This window comes from Macaca fascicularis, chromosome 3 (genome assembly GCF_037993035.2).
Source record: "Macaca fascicularis isolate 582-1 chromosome 3, T2T-MFA8v1.1".
Taxonomy (NCBI): domain Eukaryota; kingdom Metazoa; phylum Chordata; class Mammalia; order Primates; family Cercopithecidae; genus Macaca; species Macaca fascicularis.
This window is the reverse complement of record NC_088377.1, coordinates 144,593,475-144,614,976: the sequence shown is the minus strand read 5'-3', so window position 1 is coordinate 144,614,976 and position 21,502 is coordinate 144,593,475. Positions and strand designations below refer to the sequence as shown.

Sequence of the window (21,502 nt, the reverse complement as noted above, 5' to 3'; positions counted from 1 at the left end):
AAGATGTCCACATCCCAGTCCTCAGAACCTGTGAGTATGTTACCTTACATGACAAAAGAGTCTTCTCAGATTTGATTAAGTCAAGAATTTTGAAATGAGGAGATTATCCTGGATCACCTGGGTAGACCTAATACAATCACAGAGATATTTATAAGTAAAGAGAGAGGCAATATTTCTTAGAATGCATCTCTCCAAGGGCCAGGTAAGCCCTAGCATCTCCAGCTTTTATGACCTAGACGTGTCTCCAAGGCCCTGGGACCCATTTCTTCTTGAAATGTAAATTAGGGATCTTCCTGACACCTTGGGATCTTGACTAATCCAGGCTGTGACCATTTGACGTTCTTGGGGAGGTAAGAGAATTTTGTTATTCTTTTGGATCAGAGCAATTAACTTTTTGTCAGACAAATAACTGTTTGTCTACAAATAACTACAGATTTAATTTCAATAGTATGCAGAAAGTAAAATGTTTGTAAAGTAAGTGAAGGGTAAAATTACCTATATTTATATCATGTAGAGTTCCATGCCTCTGGAGGCTAGTGCTTTTTACAGGTGCACTGAGAAATCCAAGATTTATTTCCTTGCATTGATCTATCAAGTATTGAGATAGTTTTAATATTATCTTTCATTATAATTGTGGATTTGTCAGATTCTCCTTATCACTTTGTAGCTTTGTTGTTAGCTGCCTGCGTAGTTAGGATTGCTATAATCTCTAGTGAATTGCTACCTTTAATTATTATGTTGTCACCCTCTTTGTGAGATAAACTTTAAAAATCCAACTAAAATATAATACAAAACTGAAGGGTTCTTGTATCGGTTCAAACCCCAAGAGTGTGCCAACAGACAACATGAGGCGGTGTGGAGCAACATGCTGTTTTAATGAGCGCCTGGGTACAGGCAGGCTGAGGCCTAAAATGGCGTCAGCACCAAATGAGTACGGGGCAGGGGTTTTATAGTCTTCTGTAAACAGGAAGTGTCCCAGTCTGATGTAACTGCTATGTGGTACCCGGATGGCTTCTTTCTCAATCTTCAGGGGTATGTGTCTTCTGGCCAGGGTAGGTGTCTTCTGGCTGGCTGTCTTCCTGCTTCTGCTATCTTGCTGACTCACGCTGCTGGCACAAGTGGCCTTGTGCCTTGAGACTGGGCCTGAGAAGGAAGGAGTTATTCATTCCTTCAAGTTTTCAGGCTCTGGGGAGAGTCCTTCATTCCTTTCTATTTGGTTATAGAAAAAAGGGAAAAGGGATGACTTTCTCCATAACTACTTCAGGCATGACATAGGGGGTGGCCTGGTCACCTTGGAAAAAGAAAACCTTAATTTTCTGGGTATTCTTGAGAGACGGGGTGGTATCCATCTTGTAATTGTAGCAGGAGCATTGTCTGGATTTTCTGGCAGTCAACTGTAGTTTCAACAAGAGTTGTAATGGCTTTTATTATCAGTGGGATAACACAGGGAAGAAACAGGAGGAGCCCGGTGATGAAGATTACTGTCCTTACCAGCATTTTAAATCCTTCTAAATTAGAGAACCACTCTCCTAGAAGGTTTGCTGGATCCCATCCTTTCCAGGTTTAGACTGGTACATGGGCTACTTTTCTGATGTTTGAAGCAATTTCTAGAACTGCTTTTGTGTTATCGTCTATGTTAAGACAACAATTGGAGATATTAAAGTTACCACAGACCCCACCCTCTTCTGCTAATAAGTAGTCTAGTGTTAGCCTGTTTTGATAAATTGCCACGCACATTTGTTTTTGTTGTTGTGCAAGCATTTCCAGGGTTGAGACGGTTTGGTTAGTGATTATCTTTAGAACAGCCTGTAGTCTAATTATTCTATTTAGCATATATATGGGAGTGTGATAACCCCATGAACCATCCTCCTCCCAAGTGGCAGGACCATAGTATTTGATGATCCATTGTGGAGGCCACTCGTGCTCTTGCCATCTTTGGCTTCCTCCTACCTTTAAGGATCGTTTTTCTCTGTTTAAGTGATCATACGCAGGGACTCCGTGGGTGTTGGGGTTTTCCCACATAAAGGCAAAGAGGTTTTGGGAATCAGAGTGTAAAGGAATTGTGAAAAAAGCATGCTTTAGGTCTAGAACAGGTGGGAGGTTGGAATAGAAGAAAGAAGCCCCGGAGGGGTCTGGATTGATGGCATTGGGTACTATGAGTAACGTAAGTGGAGAGCAGTATGGAGTTTTTAAAGGATGCCTTGGAGCAGAGTTGGGCATGAGGGTAGGACTAAGAAAGGGTGAGTGAAGGAAAAGGTGTGCAGGGAGCAGAAAAGTGGAGGGGCTTGCTCACGGTTTGGAGGCTTGTTCATCAATTCCTACAAGAGAGACTTGGGAGGACTGGGTGGGTCCTGAAAAATTAGGTTGCCCCAGTATTAATTATTAATTTGAAAAACATACTGGCCTACCTGCCACCATCGGGGTTACCCTTGACTCGGATGAAGTGATGGTAGTTGCTGGGGCGTCCATTCCAAGGCACCGTCAGTCTTCAGCGGCAAGGCTGATGAGATCTGAGTGGGAGGTTTTGGCTGGCTCAGGAAGGGATGGGGGCAGTCTTTGCAGGGACCGCTCACAGTCCAACTTCCAGCGGGGTCCTCCACAGAGGGGGCATGGCCTGGTGGGCTTACCTGGGTTTGGGCATTGTGTGGGCCACTGGCCTTCATTGCCACACTTGAAACAGGCGTCAGGTGGAGATGGATTGCTAGGAGGCTTCTCTGTGGAGCTGCGGCCCCATGAGCCTGCAGAGCCCCTAATGGCGGAGGCAAGCATTTGGAACCCTGCCTGTTTTTGCCTTTTACTTTCCTCATCAGGATTGTTAAAGACTTTGAAGGCTAAATTAAGAAGGTCTCGTTGTGGGGTTTGAGGGCCGTCGTCAAGTTTCTGAAGCTTGCGCCGAATATTGGGAATGGATTGGGAGATGAACTGAAGGTTTAAAATAGAGGTTCCTTCTGGGCTGACTAGGTCTAGGCTGGTATGTTTTCTCATGGCTTCAGTTAAATGAGAGAGAAAGAGGGCTGGGTTTTCATCAGGACCTTGGGTGATTTCTGAAAGTTTTTCATAGTTTACCACTTTATGGGCAGCCTTTTTGAGTCCTGCAAGGAGGCACACAATCATGTGGTCTCAACAGCAGCGTCCAGAGGCCCTGTCTTGATAATCACAGTGGGGATCCTGGTTGGGGACTGCCTTTGTGCCAGTAGGCTGGGCAGGAGCTTGGTGATGAATTGTATCAGCGTGTGCCTGAGCTAGGGTCCAGATATAGCCCCAGTCTTCTGGGGTGAGGGTGGAAGAGAGGATAATTTAGAGGTCATGCCAAGTTAGTTCATAAGACTGGGTGAGGTACTGAAACTCTAATATAAGAGAGAGGGTCTTCTGGAAATGAACCCTTTTGTTAATTTGAGTGAGATCACTGAGGGAGAAGGGAACATAAACTTTAACAATACCTTCAGTTCCTGCTAATTCCTGAAGGGGGCACTCTAGCACAGGTGCTGAAGTAAGGGTGGGGCATGGGCCAAAGATGGCGCCTGAGCTAGTGTGGGTGGGAGAGAAGGAAGAACCTGGAAGTGGTTCCTGCTGAGGGTTTGAAGGGGGAAGGGGGATTAAGCTGATAGGCAGTGGAGGATAGATAGGAGCATAAGGTGGCAGGATGGGTTTACAAGCTTCAGGAGAAGGCAGTGAGGAAGGAGAATGAGTACAGGCCATGGTAGAGTTGTCCTGAGGAGAGGACGGTGTAGGAAAAGAAGTGGTGATACTGCTGACTGGGAAGATGGCATCTGGGAAGATGAGGGCTGAGAAGATTGCGGCTGAGAAGATAAAGAGGAGGCTTGGGGGATTAAAGAAGACAGTTGAGAGGGAGAGGTAGGGGCTGGGAGGGGTGGACAGCAGTCTGCTGGATCTAATGAGGAGAAAGAGGTAGGGTTGAGAGGAGAAAGGCGATCTGGGTGGCGAGAATGGAGGATTTGAATAGGTGAGCAAGAATTACAGAGGTCGGGTTGTGATCTGAGTGCAAAAAGGGTTGGACAAAAGGAATTATTCCCCATTTCTCCAGTCGTCAGCAATAATTGCTTAAGTCAGTTAAAATTGTAAAGTCAAATGTTCCATTTGCGGGCAATTTGGACCCATTATCCAATTCATATTAATAGTGGCCAGTCTGAATTGCAAAAAAAGACAAGGCGCTTAGGGTGGATATCTTGCCTGAGGCCTAAGGTTTGCAGGGTTTTTTTTTTTTTTCAAACGAACTGTCACCCTGTCACCCAGGCTGGAGTGCAGTGACGTGATCTTGGCTCACTGCAAGCTCCGCCTCCCTGGTTCACGCCATTCTCCTGCCTCAGCCTCCCGAGTAGCTGGGACTACAGGTGCCTGCCACCATGCCCGGCTAATTTTTGGCATTTTTAGTAGAGATGGGGTTTCACTGTTAGCCAGGATGGTCTTGATCTCCTGACCTCGTGATCTGCCCACCTCAGCCTACCAAAGTGCTGGGATTACAGGCATGAACCACCACACCTGGCCAGGTTCACAGGTTTTTTTTTTTTTTTTTTTTTTACACAGGTATTTTATGAGGCAGCCTAGAAGGCTGTTTTTTGGAATGGAGGATGGGGAGTTTCCCATAACGGAGGGTAGGCTCTGGAGAACAGGGAAAAAGGAGACCATCCTGGACGGCTGGAGGGAGACGATAAAAGGAGTGATCGTCACCACTGCCTTTTTCATTCCCGGAAAGGGATAAAATGGCTTAGAGGCGTCACCCTAAGACCAGATGATAAGCGAGTGCCTGGCACACATCGGAGCCTTCTTGGACCAACGCTGGATTTTTGGACTGGAGAAACCAAGAGAGGCCATGTGGATTTTTCCCTGTTAACCGGGCTCCCGGGAAACTTACCGGTAGATGAGATCAGTGACCGATGTGCATGCACAGAGAAGCGACTGGAGGCTGAGGAGCATCCTTTGTCCGGCTGCTGTGGCCTGCTTTCTGGGGTGGAGGGGTAGGTCCCCTGGGGACGTGAACTGGCGCCGCTCCCGGGTTTCAGCACCAGATAAAAGGTTCTTGTATCCATTCAGACTCTGAGAGCATGCCAACAGACAACAGGAGGCGGTGTGGAGCAACATGTTGTTTTAATGAGCACCTGGGTGCAGGTGGGCTGAGGCCTAAAATGGTGTTAGCACCAAAATGAATACAGGGCAGGGGTTTTACAGTCTTCTGTAAACAGGAAGTGTCCCAGTCTAACTTAACTGCTATGTGGTACCCAGATGGCCTCTTTCTCCATCTTTGGGTGTAGGTGTCTTCTGGCCGGCTCTCTTCCTCCTTCTGCTATCTTGCTGACTCACGCTGCTGGCACAAGTGACCTTGCGCCTTGGGACTGGGCCTGAGAAGGGAGGAGTCACTCATTCCTTCAAACTTTTGGGCCCTGGGGAGAATCTTTCAAAAATAAAATGAACACAAATGAAAGGAAGACTGATAACCATCATTTTACTCCCTACTTCCGTAAGTCCAACATTTTAAAATGTCACATATAAGTGAAATCATGCAGAATTTGTCTTTCCGTGCCTGGAAGAGCAGATTTTAAATGTTTTCTTCACACACAAAAATGATAATTATGTGAAGTGGTGATTTGTTAATTATTGACCTGATTTACTCATTCCACACTATAAACGTAAATCAAAACATCACATTTTACCCATAAATACATTTTAATTATTATTTGTCAATTAAAAATAAAACTAATAAAAGAAAATAGATAGCTACATTAATATTGGGGGAAAAACATTAAAGCAAAAAGCATTTTAGGAATAAAATATTTCTGTCTTCTAACCAATGCATTTTGTTAAATTTGTTACGATTATTGATATACTTGGATTCATTTTTATCCTTTCATTTTATACTATTTATTATCTTTTTTATATGTTTTATTTTTCCCCTTTCCTGACTTTATTTGTTGACTTTTAAAAAATAAAAACATTTAAAGAAATTTCAATAGCTTCTGGGATAGATGTGGTTTTTGGTTACATTGATGAATGGTATAGTGGTGAAGTCAGATTTTAGTGCACCCATTTCCAAGTAGTGTACTATTCATTGAGTATTTAAATCTATCCCCTTTTTTCTACTTTCATGTTTTAGATGGTATACATTCTATTTCTACAATTTTACTGGTTGCTCTTAAATATTTTTAACATATTGTAGAAGGTAAACATTCTATTTCTACTATTTTACTGGTTACTCAAATATTTTTAATGTGTACATTTATTATTAAGGCCTAAAGTAAATTAATATTTATAGTTTCTTCTTGAATAATAATTGAAATTTAGAACACTAACTCTTGATTACTCTCTCTGGTGTTAGAGTGTTATTATTATCTATTGTTTTTGTTCCATCTTATTTTTCTACCCCCACATTAGTCATCATGATACTGTTTTATAAAGTTAATGGTTTTACCCATATACTTATTAGATTTTTTGCCCATTGTTATTATTTGCATTTCATGCCTTTCTTCTGATTTCAGTGTTCTTTAGAAATTCCTTTGTGAAGGATCCTTTGGAAGCAGACTCTCAGTGTGTGTCTCAAAGTGTCTTTAAATTTTTTTTTTCTTTTTTTTTTGAGATGGAGTCTCACTCTGTCTCCCAGGCTGGAGTGCAGTGGCACCATCTTGGCTCACTGCAACCTCCGCCTCCCTGTTTCAAGCGATTTTCCTGCCTCAGCCTCCCAAGTAGCTGGGATTACAGGTGCCTACCACCACACCCAGATAATTTTTGTGTTTTTAGTAGAGATGTGGTTTCGCCATGTTGGCCAGGCTGGTCTCGAACTTCTGACCTCAGGTGATCCGCCCACCTTGGCCTTCCAAAGTGTTGGGATTACGGGCATCAGCCACCATACCTGGCCTTAAATTTTTTAGAGACAGAGTGTTGCTATGTTACCCAGGCTGGCCTTCAATTCTTGGGCTTAAGTAATCTTCTTGCCTCAGCCTCTCAAGTAGCTGGGACTACAGGTGTACTACATGCCTGGCAAAAAAGTGTGTGGTGTTTTTTTTTTTTTTTTTTTGAGACGGAGTTTTACTCTTACTGCCTAGGCTAGAGTGCAATGGTGCGATCTCAGCTAACCGCAACCTCCGCCTCCTGGGTTCAAGCGATTCTCCTGCCTCAGCCTCCCGAGTAGATGGGATTACAGGCATGTGCCACCACGCCCGTCTAATTTTGTATTTTTAGTAGAGATGGGTTTCTTCATCTTGGTCAGGCTGGTCTTGAACTCCCGACCTCGGGTGATCTGCCCGCCTCAGCCTCCCCAAAGTGCTGGGATTACAGGCGTGAGCCACTGTGCCTGGCCAAAAATGTCTTAATACTCATTTTTGAGTTGTAATTGACTTGCATATGATATCTCAGATTGATAGTTTCTGCTGACTTCCACCTTATGTTGTTCTGTCTACATGACAATCTTTTGTAAGTAATCTGTCCAACTGCCTGAAAAATTTTCCTGTGCCTCTTGCAGTTTCTCTATAATGCCATTGGTATATTTTCACTTTCCTGCTTGGAACTTCTTGTGCTTTTTGAATCTGAAAATTATTGCTTTTCATCAGTTCTAGAACATTTTAGTCTGTGGTATTTTTAAATTTTGCTTTGATTTTATTCTCTTTATTCTCTTCTGGAAATTCTGTAAAGATGGAAATTCTGTAAAGATGTATGTTGGACCTTTTCGTGTTATGTAATGTGTCTCTTAACATCCTTTATATTTTTCATCTCTTTATCTCCCTATATCTTATCCCGTGTAATTTCTTCAGGTACATATTCATTTGTTGATTCTATTCTCAGCTGAGTTGCATCTGCTATTTAACTCACCCACTGAGTTTTAAATTTCAATAATTATATTTTTAATTTTCATGAATTTTATTTGGTTATTTTACAGATCTTCCCAGTCCTGTTTGACATTTGTCTCAAGAGTTTTATTTGCTTTTTATGTCTTCATCACTTTAAAGGTTTCTTTTGAATCTTGTTGGAGTTTCTTTTCCTCGTATGTTTTGCAGTTTTTGATTGGGAGCTTGTTTTTGGAGGGCTTAATCTGTGGGTATCCTGTAAGGCTTGGCTGGAATGTGTCTGTGTCTCTTTAGAGAGAATATTTATTTCTGCCAAATGTCCCAGAGTTATTACCAGTGGAACCTCTTTGCACATTAATATATCAAATCCAGTTACAAAGGTAATAAATTCAAATTGGATCCCAGGCATGATAAAATTTAAATCCCAACACACATCATCACTGGCCTTTGGTTATAAACTCTTTTTTTTCTTTTTTTCATCCATTTAAAAAAAATATTTATTATTATTTCTGTTTAACCCAAACCAAAAATGGTCAATATGGTTACAAATTCTTTGAGAGATTTTATTTTATTTTATTTTATTTGAAATAGCATCTTACTCTATTGCCCAGGCTGGAGTGTAGTCGCGTGATGATGGCTTACTGCAGCCGCAGTCTCCCAGGCTCAAACAGTTCTCCCATCTCAACCTCTAGAGTAGCTGGGACTAGGGACTACTTTTTAAAATTTTTAGTTGAAATGGGGTTTCACTATGTTGCCCAGCCTGGTCTTAAACTCCTGGGCTCAAGCAAGCCTCGCACCTCGGCCTCCTAAAGTGCTGGAATTACAGGTGTGAGCCACTGTGCCTAGCTGGAGATCTTTTTCATACCAAGCTAGATACCTTAGTTTTTGTTTTGCCAATAGGTAGATTTCTTTCCCCTCCCCTCCCCTCCCCTCCCCTCCTGTTCCCCTTTTCTGACAGTCTCGCTCTGTCGCCAGGCTGGAGTGCAGTGGTATAATCTTGGCTCCCTGCAACCTCCACCTCCTGGGTTCAAGCAGTTCTCCTGCCTCAGCCTCCCAAGTAGCTGGGATTACAGACATGTGTAACCATGCCCTACTAATTTTTGTATTTTTAGTAGAGACAGGGTTTTACCATGTTGGCCAGGCTGGTCTTGAACTCCTGACCTCAAGCAATCCTCCTGCCTCGGCCACCTAAAGTGCTAGGATTACAGGCGTGATTTCTTTCTAACTGTTTAGTAATCCTGGATTTTTCTCTCTCTCTCTTTTCTTTTTTCTTTTTTTTTTCTGACTCGGTTACAGTTACAGTCACACATTGCTTAATGATGGGGATACCTTTTGAGAAGTGTGTTATTAGGTGATTTTGTCATTGTGTGAACATCATAGAGTGTGCTACACAAACCTAGATGGTATAATCCAGTATACACCTGGGCTGTATGGTATAGCCTATTGCTCCTAGACTACAGGCCTGTACAGCATGTTACTGTACTAAATATTGTAGGCAATTGTAGCACAATGGTAAGTATGTATTTAAACATATAAAATGTATGGTAAAAATATGGTAAAAAACATTAAAACTGCACACCTATATAGGGCACTTATCAATGGAGGACTAGAAGTTGTTTTAAGTGAGTCAATGAGTGAGTGTTGAGTGAATGTGAAGGCCTAGGATATTACTGTACACAACTACAGATAGAGTACTACACTTTATAAACAGTGTACACTTAGGTTACACTAGATTTATTTAAAAATTAAGTAATTGTGCTATGATATTACAATGGCTATGATGACTCTAGACAATAGAAAATTTTCAGCTCCATTATAATCTTATGGGGGACCACTGTCATACATGCAGCCCATCATTGACTGAAACATCATTATCCAGAGCATGGCTGTACCAGCTTTGTACAGGCCTGATGACTGTCTTGTGTCTCTGCATGGCCAGTAAAATCTGAACCCATTTTATTATGAAAAGTAGCAACCATCTTTATTGTTCCTCCCTCCCAAGTAACTATAGCGTGAAGCACCTTATTATCAGTCTGGGTTTACAAGGATTGGGTCCTTGCATATTTGTTTTACTTTCTTGACAACTGAATTATGCTTTTAAGAAATGTTTCTTTTGGCATTTATTGATGTTTTGTACCAGAAGGATTTCCTGGTTTTTTGGTCTACCACATTTCCAGAAGTAGAAGCCAAAATGTGTTTATTGCTCTTTCCCAGGAATCCTTTTTTTTTCTTCTCTGAGGAATCCTACATCTTTAGAAGGAATGCAGTTCAGTTCAGCAGACGGTATTGATTGCCTTCTATGTACCAATGACTATTTATGGAAATCATTAGTTTTCTAGCAGAATTCTATCTTCATTCAAAAAATAAAACAAATATGCTTATCTTTCTCACCATCCTTCTGCAACTATCAATCACAAGGATTATATTATATAAAAAGAGTCAGCAGATAGGTTCCAGTACTTTAGATAAAACTCCTGTCTTGAGATAAAATTCTAGCACTTAAACTCTTGCTATTTGCAAAGTATGGATTACATTATCATTACTAATGCATGTGTGCACCCATGTGCACACGTGTACACACACACACACAGAAGGTAAGTGGACAAGTTACATCAAAGTTCACATATTTTTCAAAGTTGTGTATTTTTCTTTGTGTTTAGATTTTCTTCTACCTCAGTTTAAAAGATGTGATAATATGTGGCCAAGTTAATCGTGCCTGGATGTTGATGACACAGCTGAACTCACTGTGGAATGCTGTAAGTAGATACTAACTGAACTGTCTTCACACTAATTCTTAAAAGGAGAATGGACTGCTGTGAAGCCAACTGTTGTGGGACACCTTCTTCCCTGCTCTGTGGTCACCAGCAGCAAGTGAATTTGGTTTTCTTTTGTCCAGGCACAAGCCTGGGGGAAGAGATAAAAAAGATAATAATGCCATTTTAAGAGATACATCATTAGTATTTTAAAATGTAAATGGTAGATATAAATGAATATCATTTTTGGATTGAAACAAAGCTCCATTTTATTGGATAGTTTGTACTCCATTCTGGTTTTATTACTGTGTGCCTACTTCCTTTTCATGAGCATAGACTATATGTTGAGTCCATGACTATGGGAAAGATGTTTAGAGTGTGAGGTGTGCAATAGCTTTTTCTTAACTCATAATTTTTGGAAGGGTTATTTCCATTAAAAAGAGAGGATTATGCTGGGCACAGTGGCTCACGCCTGTAATCCTCGCACTTTGGAAGGCCAAGGCAGGTGGATCACCTGAGGTCAGGAGTTTGAGACCAGCCCAACATGGTGAAACCCTGTCTCTACTAAAAATGCAAAAATTAGCCAGGCACGGTGGCAGTTGCCTGTAATCCCAGCTACTCAGGAGGCTGAGGCAGGAGAATTGCTTGAGCCTGGGAGGTGGAGGTTGCAGTGAGCCGAGACTGTGCCACTGCATTCCAGCCTGGGCAACAGAGCAAGACTCTGTATCATTCAAAAAAAAAAGAAAAGAAAGGATTGGCTGAGCGCTGTGGCTCACGCCTATAATCCAAGCATTTTGGGAGGCCGAGGCAGGCGGATCACGAGATCAAGAGATTGAGACCATCCTGGCCAACCTTGTCTCTAAAAATTAGCTGGGCATGGTGGTGTGCACCTGTAGTCCCAGCTACTTGGGAGGCTGAGGTGGGAGAATTGCTTGAACCCAGGAGGCAGAGGTTGCAATGAGCCAAGATCACACCACTGCATTACAGCTTGGCGACAGAGCGAGACTCTGTCTCAAAAAAAAAAAAAAAAAAAAGAGAGGATTACAAGGATGACCTTAGTGTACCTGGGTGATGGTATGCAAAACTGATAAGGGCAGAGGTTTTTGGAGTGGCCAGGGCTGATTGATAAACAATAACATTGATATCACAGTATTGCTAATATTGTCAGCTGAAAATTTACGTTTGTGAACATCCAATTGCCTGTGAACAGGCAACTTCTCATTGCCTTCTGAATAAAGTTACTGTTTGTACTAAAAATGCTGATTATAATTGTGCCACATTTGAACACTCACAAATAAAAGCAGAAATAGGAGGATGGAGCAACATACAATTGTGGAAAGAGAAATTTGCTGAACATAAAGCACTAACTTCCTACCCTGGCTTCATTCCTCACTGCCATGTGCTTATAATGCTCTCCATCTTTATCCAGTGAGGTCTCTGGGCAGAAGCGTTGGCTTTTTCTAACTCCTGCCAGCTTCCTCAAGACATGTCATGATCGAAATATTGTATATATTCTTTCTCCTTTAGACCATTTGGATGCATTTTTTTCTTCTTTATAGGTTTTCCGAAGGAAAAAGCAACATCCCCAAATATCTGTAATGTAATTTAGAGATTTATCACTTTAAGCCAGTGGTTCTCAAAGTGTGGTCCTGGGACCAGTAGTATCAGCATCACCCAATACCTTGTTGGAAATGCAAATTCTTAGGCCCCATCCCAGACCTACTGAGTCAGAAACTCTTAGGGTAGCAAACAGTAATCTGTTTTAACAACCCCCTAGATGATTCTGATGCACGCTAATGTTCGAGAATCACCACGTTAAACTAAAAATAAAATTAAGACAGGAACACCTAATTTGTTAGCTAAGATAGGTTTGGTAAGATGAAATCAGTTCTTTTCTTGCCATTGTTGCACAGAGCGAGAGTAGTGCAACCGAGAATGGGATGGTGTCCAGATGCGATGTAAAGATGTTGAGTTAACTTATGAAGCTAGAGCCCCTGACACCTTCTCAACTCCTTTTAATTTCTTTGAGTTAAGTTTTAGAGCTTCTACAAAATGGCGCCAGGCCCCCTATTCATAGGTCAGTCTGAGCACGTGATATCATCAGTGCTTCAATCATTAGCACTAAGGAGGGGTTGTGAAGTCAGCTATTGACTGGACTTTAGACAACAGGGAAAATGTTGCCACTGAACATTGGTTGATGGTGTAAATGACCATGTTTGTTGATATTAAAGTATCTTACAAGAAACAGACAAGAGAAGTTGTTGGGGGATGTGTGCTTATTTGCTTATTTTTTATTGTTGGCTGAGTCCTCTCCTCAATGTCTCTTTGGAATGAGAAACACAAACATGTTTCAGGTTAAAAAATAGTTCTGTGGCAAGAATAGTACATAAGTGCCAGCCTAGGAGTTCATATTAGAAAATGACAGAGTGTATGTGTTTCTGCATGCATGCAGACACACTAAGAATGTCAAATATTGTGTTGTTTATTTTAGTCCTATTCCATGCTTTTTAAAATTTATGTACTCCATATTTTGTGTGCTTTGTCATGTCTTTTTGAAGTAATAATAGTAGCTAATATTTATTGAATGCTTTCTTATATGCCAGATGCTACACTAAGTATTTTATTTGCATTTTCTCAGTTTGTCTCTTCAGCCTCCTGAGTTAGGCACTATTATTTTTCCCATTTTACAGATGGAAAAAAACTAAGCCTTAGTTAAGTCATAGCCAACATGGTTAAATGGCTAGGATGGGATTCACATTCTGATCTGTCTAACTAGAAAGTATGTGTTCTTAATTATCAACTATTTATAAGGGAATGCCAGGTCTGCCATTTGCCTTTCCCCTAACTGGCAGCATAGAATTTCTCCTCTTAAGGTTCTTTAACAATGATATAACCTTGAGCTCTGAGACCCAACTTTCATAAAATGCTTGGCATTAATGAGTAATATTCATGAAGCGTTCGGGTCAAGTAAGTCCTCTAGATACTGTGCATTTTGTCCCTGAATTGAATCAGCCAACCAGAGAGCAGCACACTTGGACTCTATTGCTTTAGATTTTCTCTTTCTGAGTTGTGCTTTTTTGCCCTGAATTCAGCTTTTGTCCAGTGGTTTGTTATATGGAAGTCACTCAATTTATTTAATCTGTCTTCTATCGAAAGACATTTAGGTTGCTTACTATCTTTTGTTAATAAAATCCTGTGGTGAATATCCTGTTTCTCAGTGTTTCGTTGTATACATGTATGATTATATTGGCAGGATAAATTCTTAGAAGTAGAATTGTTAAGGCAAAGGTTGGATTCATTTATAATCACAAAATTGGCCAGGCATGGTGGCTCATGCCTCTAACCCCAGCACTTTGGGAGACTGAAGCAGGTGGATCATTTGAGGTCAGGAGTTCGAGACCAGCCTGGCCAACATGGTGAAACCCCATCTCTACTAAAAATACAAAAATTAGCCGGGCGTGGTGGCAGGTGTCTGTAATCCCAGCTACTCGGGAGGCTGAGGCAGGAGAATCACTTGAACCCAGGAGGCAGTGGTTGCAGTGAGCCAAGATCATGCCTCTGCACTGCAGCCTGGACAACAGAGCGAGACTCTGTCCCCCCTAAAAAATTATATATATATGTGTGTGTGTGTGTGTGTGTGTGTGTGTGTGTGTGTGTAAAGTCACGAAATTGTGTGGAGTTATGGAGTACTTTTTGCCCCCAAATTTCCTTAACTCTATTTTTTTTTTTTTTTTTTTTTGAGATGGAGTTTTGCTCTATCACCTACACTGGAATGCAGTGGCACGATCTCAGCTCACTGCAACCTCAGCCTCCTGGGTTCAAGCAATTCTCCTGCCTTAGCCTCCTGAGTAGCTGGGATTACAGGTGCACGCCACCACACCTGGCTAATTTTTGTATTTTCAGTAGAGACAGGGTTTCACCATGTTGGTCAGGCTGGTCTCAAACTCCTGACCTCAGGTGATCCGCCCTCCTTGGCCTTCCAAAGTCCTAGGATTATAGGTGTGAGCCACCATGACAGGCCTATACTTTTTTTTATATCTGATATCACATTGTTATTTTAATTTATGTATCTCAACTCACAAGAGAGACTGAACATTATATGTCAGGAAACCATTTTGCATTTACGTTTTTTATTCTAATTTACTATATTTTTATCAGCCAACTCAAATCATTTTTGGGAACAAGCAAAAATGTATGTGTGTATGTGTTGAAATTTCCATACTGTACTAAATAGAACATTCAAACTAACATTTCAGTCTTTTTTTCTGTCTGGAAATGATGTGATGAAGAGCTTTTAGTACTAGACGCTTTAAAATATTTTAAATTTTTACATGAAACAGATCTTATTTCTTTTCAAATAATTTCAACTTTTGTTTTAGATATAAGGGGTACATGCTCAGGTTTGTTACCTGGGAATATCATGTGATGCTAAGGTTTGGGGTACAGATTCCATTATCCAGATAGTGAACGTAGTACCCAATAGGTAGTTTTTCTAAACCAGCCCCCACCTTCCAGTAGTCCACATAAATAGGCAGATGTGCTCCCATATTTATGTTCGTGTATGCTCAATGTTTAGCTTCCACTTATAAGTAAGAACATGCAGTATTTAGTATTCTGCTTCTGCATTAATTTGCTTGGGATGATGGCCTCTAGCTCCATCTGTGTTGCTGCAAAGGACATGATTTCATTCTTTTTTATGGCTATGCAGTATTCCGTTGTGTATATCTACCACTTTTTCTTTATTCGATGTACTATTGATTGAATATGTGGTTGATTCCACATCTTTGCTATTGTGAGTAACACAGAGATGAACATATGAGTGCATGTGTCTTTTTGGTAGAATGATTTATTTTTCTTTGGATATTTACCCAGTAATGGGATTACTGGGTTGAATGGTAGCTCTGTTTTAAGTTCTTTGAGAAATCTCTGGACTGCTTCCCACAGTGGTTAGATTAATTTACATTCCCACCAATGGTGTATAAGTGTTCTCTTTTCTCCACAACTTTGCCAGAATCTGTTGTTGTGTGACTTTTTAATAATAACCATTCTGAGCCGGGCATGGTGGCTCACACCTGTAATCCCAGCACTTTGGGAGGCCAAGGCGGGCAGATCATGAGGTCAAGAGATCAAGACCATCCTGACCAACCTGGTGAAACCCTGTCTCTACTAAAAATACAAAAAGTAGCTGGGCGTGGTGGCATGTGCCTGTAGTCCCAGCTACTCAGGAGACTGAGGCAGGAGAATCGCTTGAGCCTGGGAGGCAGAGGTTGCAGTGAGCTGAGCCAAGATCATGCCACTGCACTCCAGTCTGGCGACAGAGCAAGACTCTGTCTCAAAAAAAAAAAAAAAAAAAAGTCATTCTGACTGGTATGAGACAGTATCTTTTTTTTTTCGTGGCAGAGTCTTGCTCTGTCATCCAGGCAGGAGTGCATTGGTCTAATCTCAGCTCACTGCAACCTCCACTTGTCAGGTTCAGGCAATTCTCATGCCTTGGCCTCCCGAGTAGCTGGGACTACAGGCATGCACCAGCACCCCTGGCTAATTTTTGTATTTCTAGTAAAGATGGGGTTTTGCCATGTTGGCTAGGCTCATCTTGAACTCATGGACTCAAGTGATCCAGCACTTTGGACTCCCAAAGTGCTGGGATTACAGGCATGAGCCACTGTGCCCGATCTCATTGTGATTTCAATTTGCATTTATCTGATAATGATGCGGAGCATTTTCTCATCTGTTTCTTGGCCACTTGTATTTCTTCTTTTGAGAAGTGTCTGTTCATGTTCTTTGCCTATTTTTATGGGGTTGTTTTTGCTTGTTGATTTAAGTTCCCTATAGATTCTGGATATTAGGCCTTTGTTGGATGTATAGTTTGCAAATATTCTCTCTCATTCTGTAGGTTGTCTGTCTGCTTCATTGATAGTTTCTTTTGCTGTACAGAAGTTCTTTAGTTAGGTCACATTTGTCTATTATTTTTTTTGTTGCAATTGTTTTTGGGGACTTTCTCATTTCTTAATGCATTTTGTTTATTCTTTTTAGATTGATTTTTCCACAGTGAAAAATGTGATTCCAGATAAATATATACTGTCTACTTTGCAAAGGTGGCGTTTAAATGTGCTGCGTTTGAATTTTCATGGTTGTCTTCTCCGACCCAAAACTTTCAGATCTGTCAGTAAGTATGTTCATTACAACTATTTGTCTTGCTTTCCTGTATCACAATTAAACAAATATACAGAAAAGCATAGATTAGAAAGAAAACTTCAGTGACAGTTTTAGGTCATAAGGATACCAATTATAACCATTTAAAAAGTGTATAATATAGTACAGCTTTTACTGTATTGTGTGCCCTGGGAGTTGGTTCTTTGTCTATTCTGGTTTTTTTTTTTTTTTTTTTTTGAGACAGAGTCTTACTCTGTCTCCCAGGCTGGAGTGCAGTGGCACGATCTTGGATCACTGCAACCGCCGGCTCCTGGGTTCAAATGATTCTCGTGCCTCAGCCTGCCGAGTAGCTGGGACTACAGGCATGTGCCACCACGCCTGGCTAATTTTTTTGGTATTTTTAGTAGAGACGGAGTTTCACCATGTTGGCCAGTCTGGTCTCAAACTCCTGACCTCAAGTGATCCACCCGCCTCGGCCTCCAAAAGTGCTGGGATAACAGGGGTGAGCCACTGTGCCCGGCCGGTTCTTTGTCTATTCTTGACTACTCTTTTGGGGTCTAGTATTTGTATATCTATGGATCATCAATTTTTTCTACTAACAATTAGAAAACATATTCTTACTTTTAAAAATCTAACAATAGACAGTAAAACCATCTTTTTTCACCTCCCTCAAACCTATTCACTTAGTCAAAGGCATCTGATGTTATTAGTTTTCTGTTTTTCTAAAATACATTTCTATATATGTGATTAAAAATACACAACTTTACAACATGAAAGGAGTCATATTGTTTTATATTTTCTTTTATGTCCTGAAAATCTCTCCATGTCAGTACATTTAGATTCACTACATTCTTTTTAAATACTGTAAAATTATTTTCTATGTTGTAGATGTAGCATGCTTTATTTAACCTTCTTCCTTTTGATGGACATTGAGATTATTTACAATTTTTTCCAAACTGACTGCTTTGTACTTCCATTGTGATATTTGTCTTTAACCTATATATCCTTTAACCTATATATTCTTTGAGATGCATTTTCTATCTATCATATAAGTATTTCTGGAAATGAAAGAAACAGTATATTTCAAAAAAAAGTAGACATTCATATTGACTCCAGATTATCGGGAGAACCCGCTCCCAATGTTTAACAAGGTTCTTTTTCTATTTCCTGTGTGTCTTGGCTGGGTTGAGAAATAAGGGAAAGAGCACAAGAGAGAGAAATTTAAAGCTGGGTGTCCAGGGGAGACATCACATGTCGGCTGGATCCGTGATGTTCCCCGAACCGTAAAACGGACAAGTTTTTATTAGCGATTTTCAAAAGGGGAGGGAGTGCATGAATAGGGTGTGGGTCACAGAGATCACCATCACAAGGTAATAAAATATCACAAAGCAAATGGAGGCAGGGCGAGATCACAGGACCACCAGATGGGGTGAAATTAAAATTGCTAATGAAGTTTTGGGCACGCATTGTCATTGATAACATCTTATCAGGAAACAGGGTTTGAGAGCAGACAACCTGTCTGACCAGAATTTATTAGGTGGAATTTTCCTCCTCCTAATAAGCCTGGGAGCGCTACAGGAGACCGGGGCTTATTTCATCCCTTCGGCTTCGACCATAAAAGACGGCACACTTCTAAAGGGGGCCGTTCATAGGCCTACCCTCTGGGCGCATTCTCTTTCTCAGGGATGTTCCTTGCTGAGAAAAAGAATTCAGCGATATTTCTCCTATTTGCTTATGAAAGAGGAGAAATATAGCTCTGTTCCATCCTGCTCACTGGCGGCCAGTTCAAAGTTACCTCTCTTGTTCCCTGAACATCGCTGTTACCCTGTTCTTTTTTAAAGATGCCCAGATTTCATATTGTTCAAACACACATGCTCTACAAACAATTTGTGCAGTTGACACAATCACAGGGTCCTGAGGTGACATTCATCCTCCTCACCTGACGAAGAATATGATGGGATTAAGAGATTAAAGAAAGGCATAGAAAAACACAAGGGTATTGATTGGGGAAGTGATAAGTGTCCGTGAAATCTTCACAATTTATGTTCAGAGATTACAGTAAAGACAGTCGTAAGAAATTATAAAAGTATTAATTTGGGGAACTAATAAATGTCCATGAAATCTTCACAATTTATGTTCTTCTGCCGTGGCTTCAGCCAGTCCCTCCGTTTGGGGTCCTTGACTTTCTGCAACACCAGATAATGAGAAAGAATGTCAATATACATGTACAAATACCAGTTGAATAAGTCTAAAGATATTAAAGGGTAAAATGAAGTTGCATGAGAAAGCCATATATTGTATATAAAAGCTAATACCATTTGTATATAACTTTTCAATTTGCAAAATTATGTATATTTTTACCTTTTATTTTGAAATAATTTCAAACAATATACATTACTATAGATTTTTAAGTACACACACATATGGTGACATATAAAAAGCATGCATGAGAAAGAAAAACTCCAAATGCAAGACAGTGATTGTAAAACTGGACAGAGAGAGTTTAATGGAAAGGGGAAGAAGTGCACAAGGAGTTTCAACTGTGTCTGTACATTTTTAATTGAAAAAAGAAGTTATGCAAAATGGAATAGTTCTGATTGCTTATTGCTGGTGCTACACAAAGCTGTAGTTTTTTGTATGATGTTATTGTATCTGACCATGTGTTAAGCTTTCTTCTTGGTTTTAATAGTTTGTCAATTGATTCTCTTGAATTTTCTAGGTAGACTGTCGTATCTGGGACAGTTTTATTTTCATTCATGCCTATTCTTATCTCTTTTCTCTTTTTCTCATTTTATTACATTGCTTAGGACCTTTTTTGCAATGTTGAAAAGTAGCAGGGATATGCAGGAGTCTTGTTCATGGCTCCTTTTTCATATTTTTCATGAAAATAATGTTAATACATCTTTTAATTTCTGGGATACATCCTATATGGGGATATAATGCCGTTTTCACCTTTATAGCAACTGTGTCCTGCATGTTCCTCATTCCGTCTGGTTACATCTGCCTTTGGATTTTTAGGAACTATTCGTTTCTGATCCACCAAGGCCATTCTTGCTTTGGCTTCCATGCATGTTATACATTTTTGAAAAAAAAATTCATTCTTGGATTTTGGGCAGGAGAGAGAAGCTGAATGTGTTCTTAGTCTGTCATTTGTAACCAATTTATTATGTTTGTAGTAATAAAAAGTTAATAAAATAATTATAAACCTTAAAGTGTTAGCCACCCAAACTTGCTCTCTCTGTCCCTGTTTTATTATTATTATTATACTTTAAGTTCTAGGGTACATGTACACAACATGCAGGTTTGATACATAGGTATACATGTATCATGTTGGTTTGCTGCACCCATCAACTCGTCATTTACATTAGGTATTTCTCCTAATGCTATCCCTCCCCCAGCCCCCTATCCCCTGACAGGCCCTGGTGTGTGATGTTCCCCGCCCTGAGTCCAAGTGATCTCATTGTTCAGTTCCCACCTATGAGTGAGAACATGTGGTGTTTGGTTTTCTGTCCTTGTGATAGGTTGCTGAGAATGATGGTTTCCAGCTTCATCCATGTCCCTGCAAAGCACATGAACTCATCCTTTTTATGGCTACATAGTATTCCATGGTGTTATGTGCCACATTTTCTTGATCCAGTCTATCATTGATGGACATTTGGATTGGTTCCAAGTCTTTGCTATTGTGAATAGTGCCGCAGTAAACATACGTGTGCATGTGTCTTTATAGTAGCATGATTTATAAACCCAGTAATGAGTTCAAATGGTAATTCTAGTTCTAGATCCTTGAGGAATCACCACACTGTCTTCCACAATGGTTGAACTAATTTACACTCCCACCAACAGTAAAAGCATGCCTATTTCTCCACATCTTCTCCAGCATCTGTTGTTTCCTGACTTTTTAATGATTGCCTTTCTAACTGGCATGAGATGGTATCTCATTGTCGTTTTGATTTGCATTTCTCTGATGACCAGTGATGATGAACTTTTTTTCTTGTGTCTGTTGGCTGCATAGATGTCTTCTTTTGAGAAGTGTCTGTTCATATCCTTTGCCCACTTTTTGATGGGGTTGTTGTTTTCTTGTAAATTTGTTTGAGTTCGTTGTAGATTCTGGATATTAGCCCTTTGTCAGATGGGTAAATTGTAAAATTTTTCTTCCATTCTGTAGGTTGCCTGTTCACTCTGATGATAGTTTCTTTTTCCGTGCAGAAGCTCTTTAGTTTAATTAGAGTCCATGTTTCTGTTTTGGCTTTTGTGGCCATTGCTTTTGGTGTTTTAGTCATGAAGTCCTTGCCTGTGCCTGTGTCCTGAATGGTATTGCCTAGGTTTTCTTCTAGGGTTTTTATGGTTTTAGGTTAGACATTTAAGTCTTTAATCCATCTTGAATTAATTTTTGTATAAGGTGTAGGGAAGGGATCCAGTTCCAGCTTTCTGCATATGGCTAGCCAGTTTTCCCAACATTATTTATTAAATAGTCCTTTCCCCATTTCTTGTTTTTGTCAGGTTTGTCAAAGATCAGATGCTTGCAGATGTCTGGTGTTATTTCTGAGGCCTCTGTTCTGTTCCATTGGTCTATATATCTGTTTTGGTACCAATACCATGCTGTTTTGGTTACTGTAGCCTTGTAGCATAGTTTGAAGTCAGGTAGTGTGATGCCTCCAGCTTTGTTCTTTTTGTTTAGGATTGTCTTGGCAATGCAGGCTCTTTTTTTGTTCCATATGAACTTTAAAGTAGTTTTTTCTTCTGTGAAGAAAGTCATTGGTAGCTTGATGGGGATGGCATTGAATCTATAAATTACCTTGGGCG

At 40.5% G+C, this 21,502-nt stretch overlaps 2 protein-coding genes across 12 annotated transcripts in view; one reads left to right on the top strand and one right to left on the bottom strand.

Annotated features, from left to right (window-relative positions):
- FBXL13 (F-box and leucine rich repeat protein 13) overlaps positions 1 to 21,502 on the top strand; it is a 272,798-nt gene that overhangs the window by 95,300 nt on the left and 155,996 nt on the right. For all 11 annotated transcript variants that reach the window (XM_074035683.1, XM_074035682.1, XM_015447861.4 and 8 more), the window contains 2 exons: positions 10,454 to 10,549; positions 16,580 to 16,712. In XM_074035683.1, the coding sequence (XP_073891784.1) occupies positions 10,514 to 10,549; positions 16,580 to 16,712 (169 nt within the window). In that variant the 5' untranslated portion in view covers positions 10,454 to 10,513. The remainder of the gene's footprint in view (positions 1 to 10,453; positions 10,550 to 16,579; positions 16,713 to 21,502) is intronic.
- On the bottom strand, positions 2,416 to 9,726 carry LOC135969768 (transcription factor NF-E4-like). Its single transcript, XM_065540915.1, is given in 5 exon segments — positions 2,416 to 2,738; positions 4,609 to 4,618; positions 4,874 to 5,057; positions 5,060 to 5,117; positions 9,637 to 9,726. Coding segments are annotated over 5 exon segments (657 nt in total). The 3' UTR covers positions 2,416 to 2,423.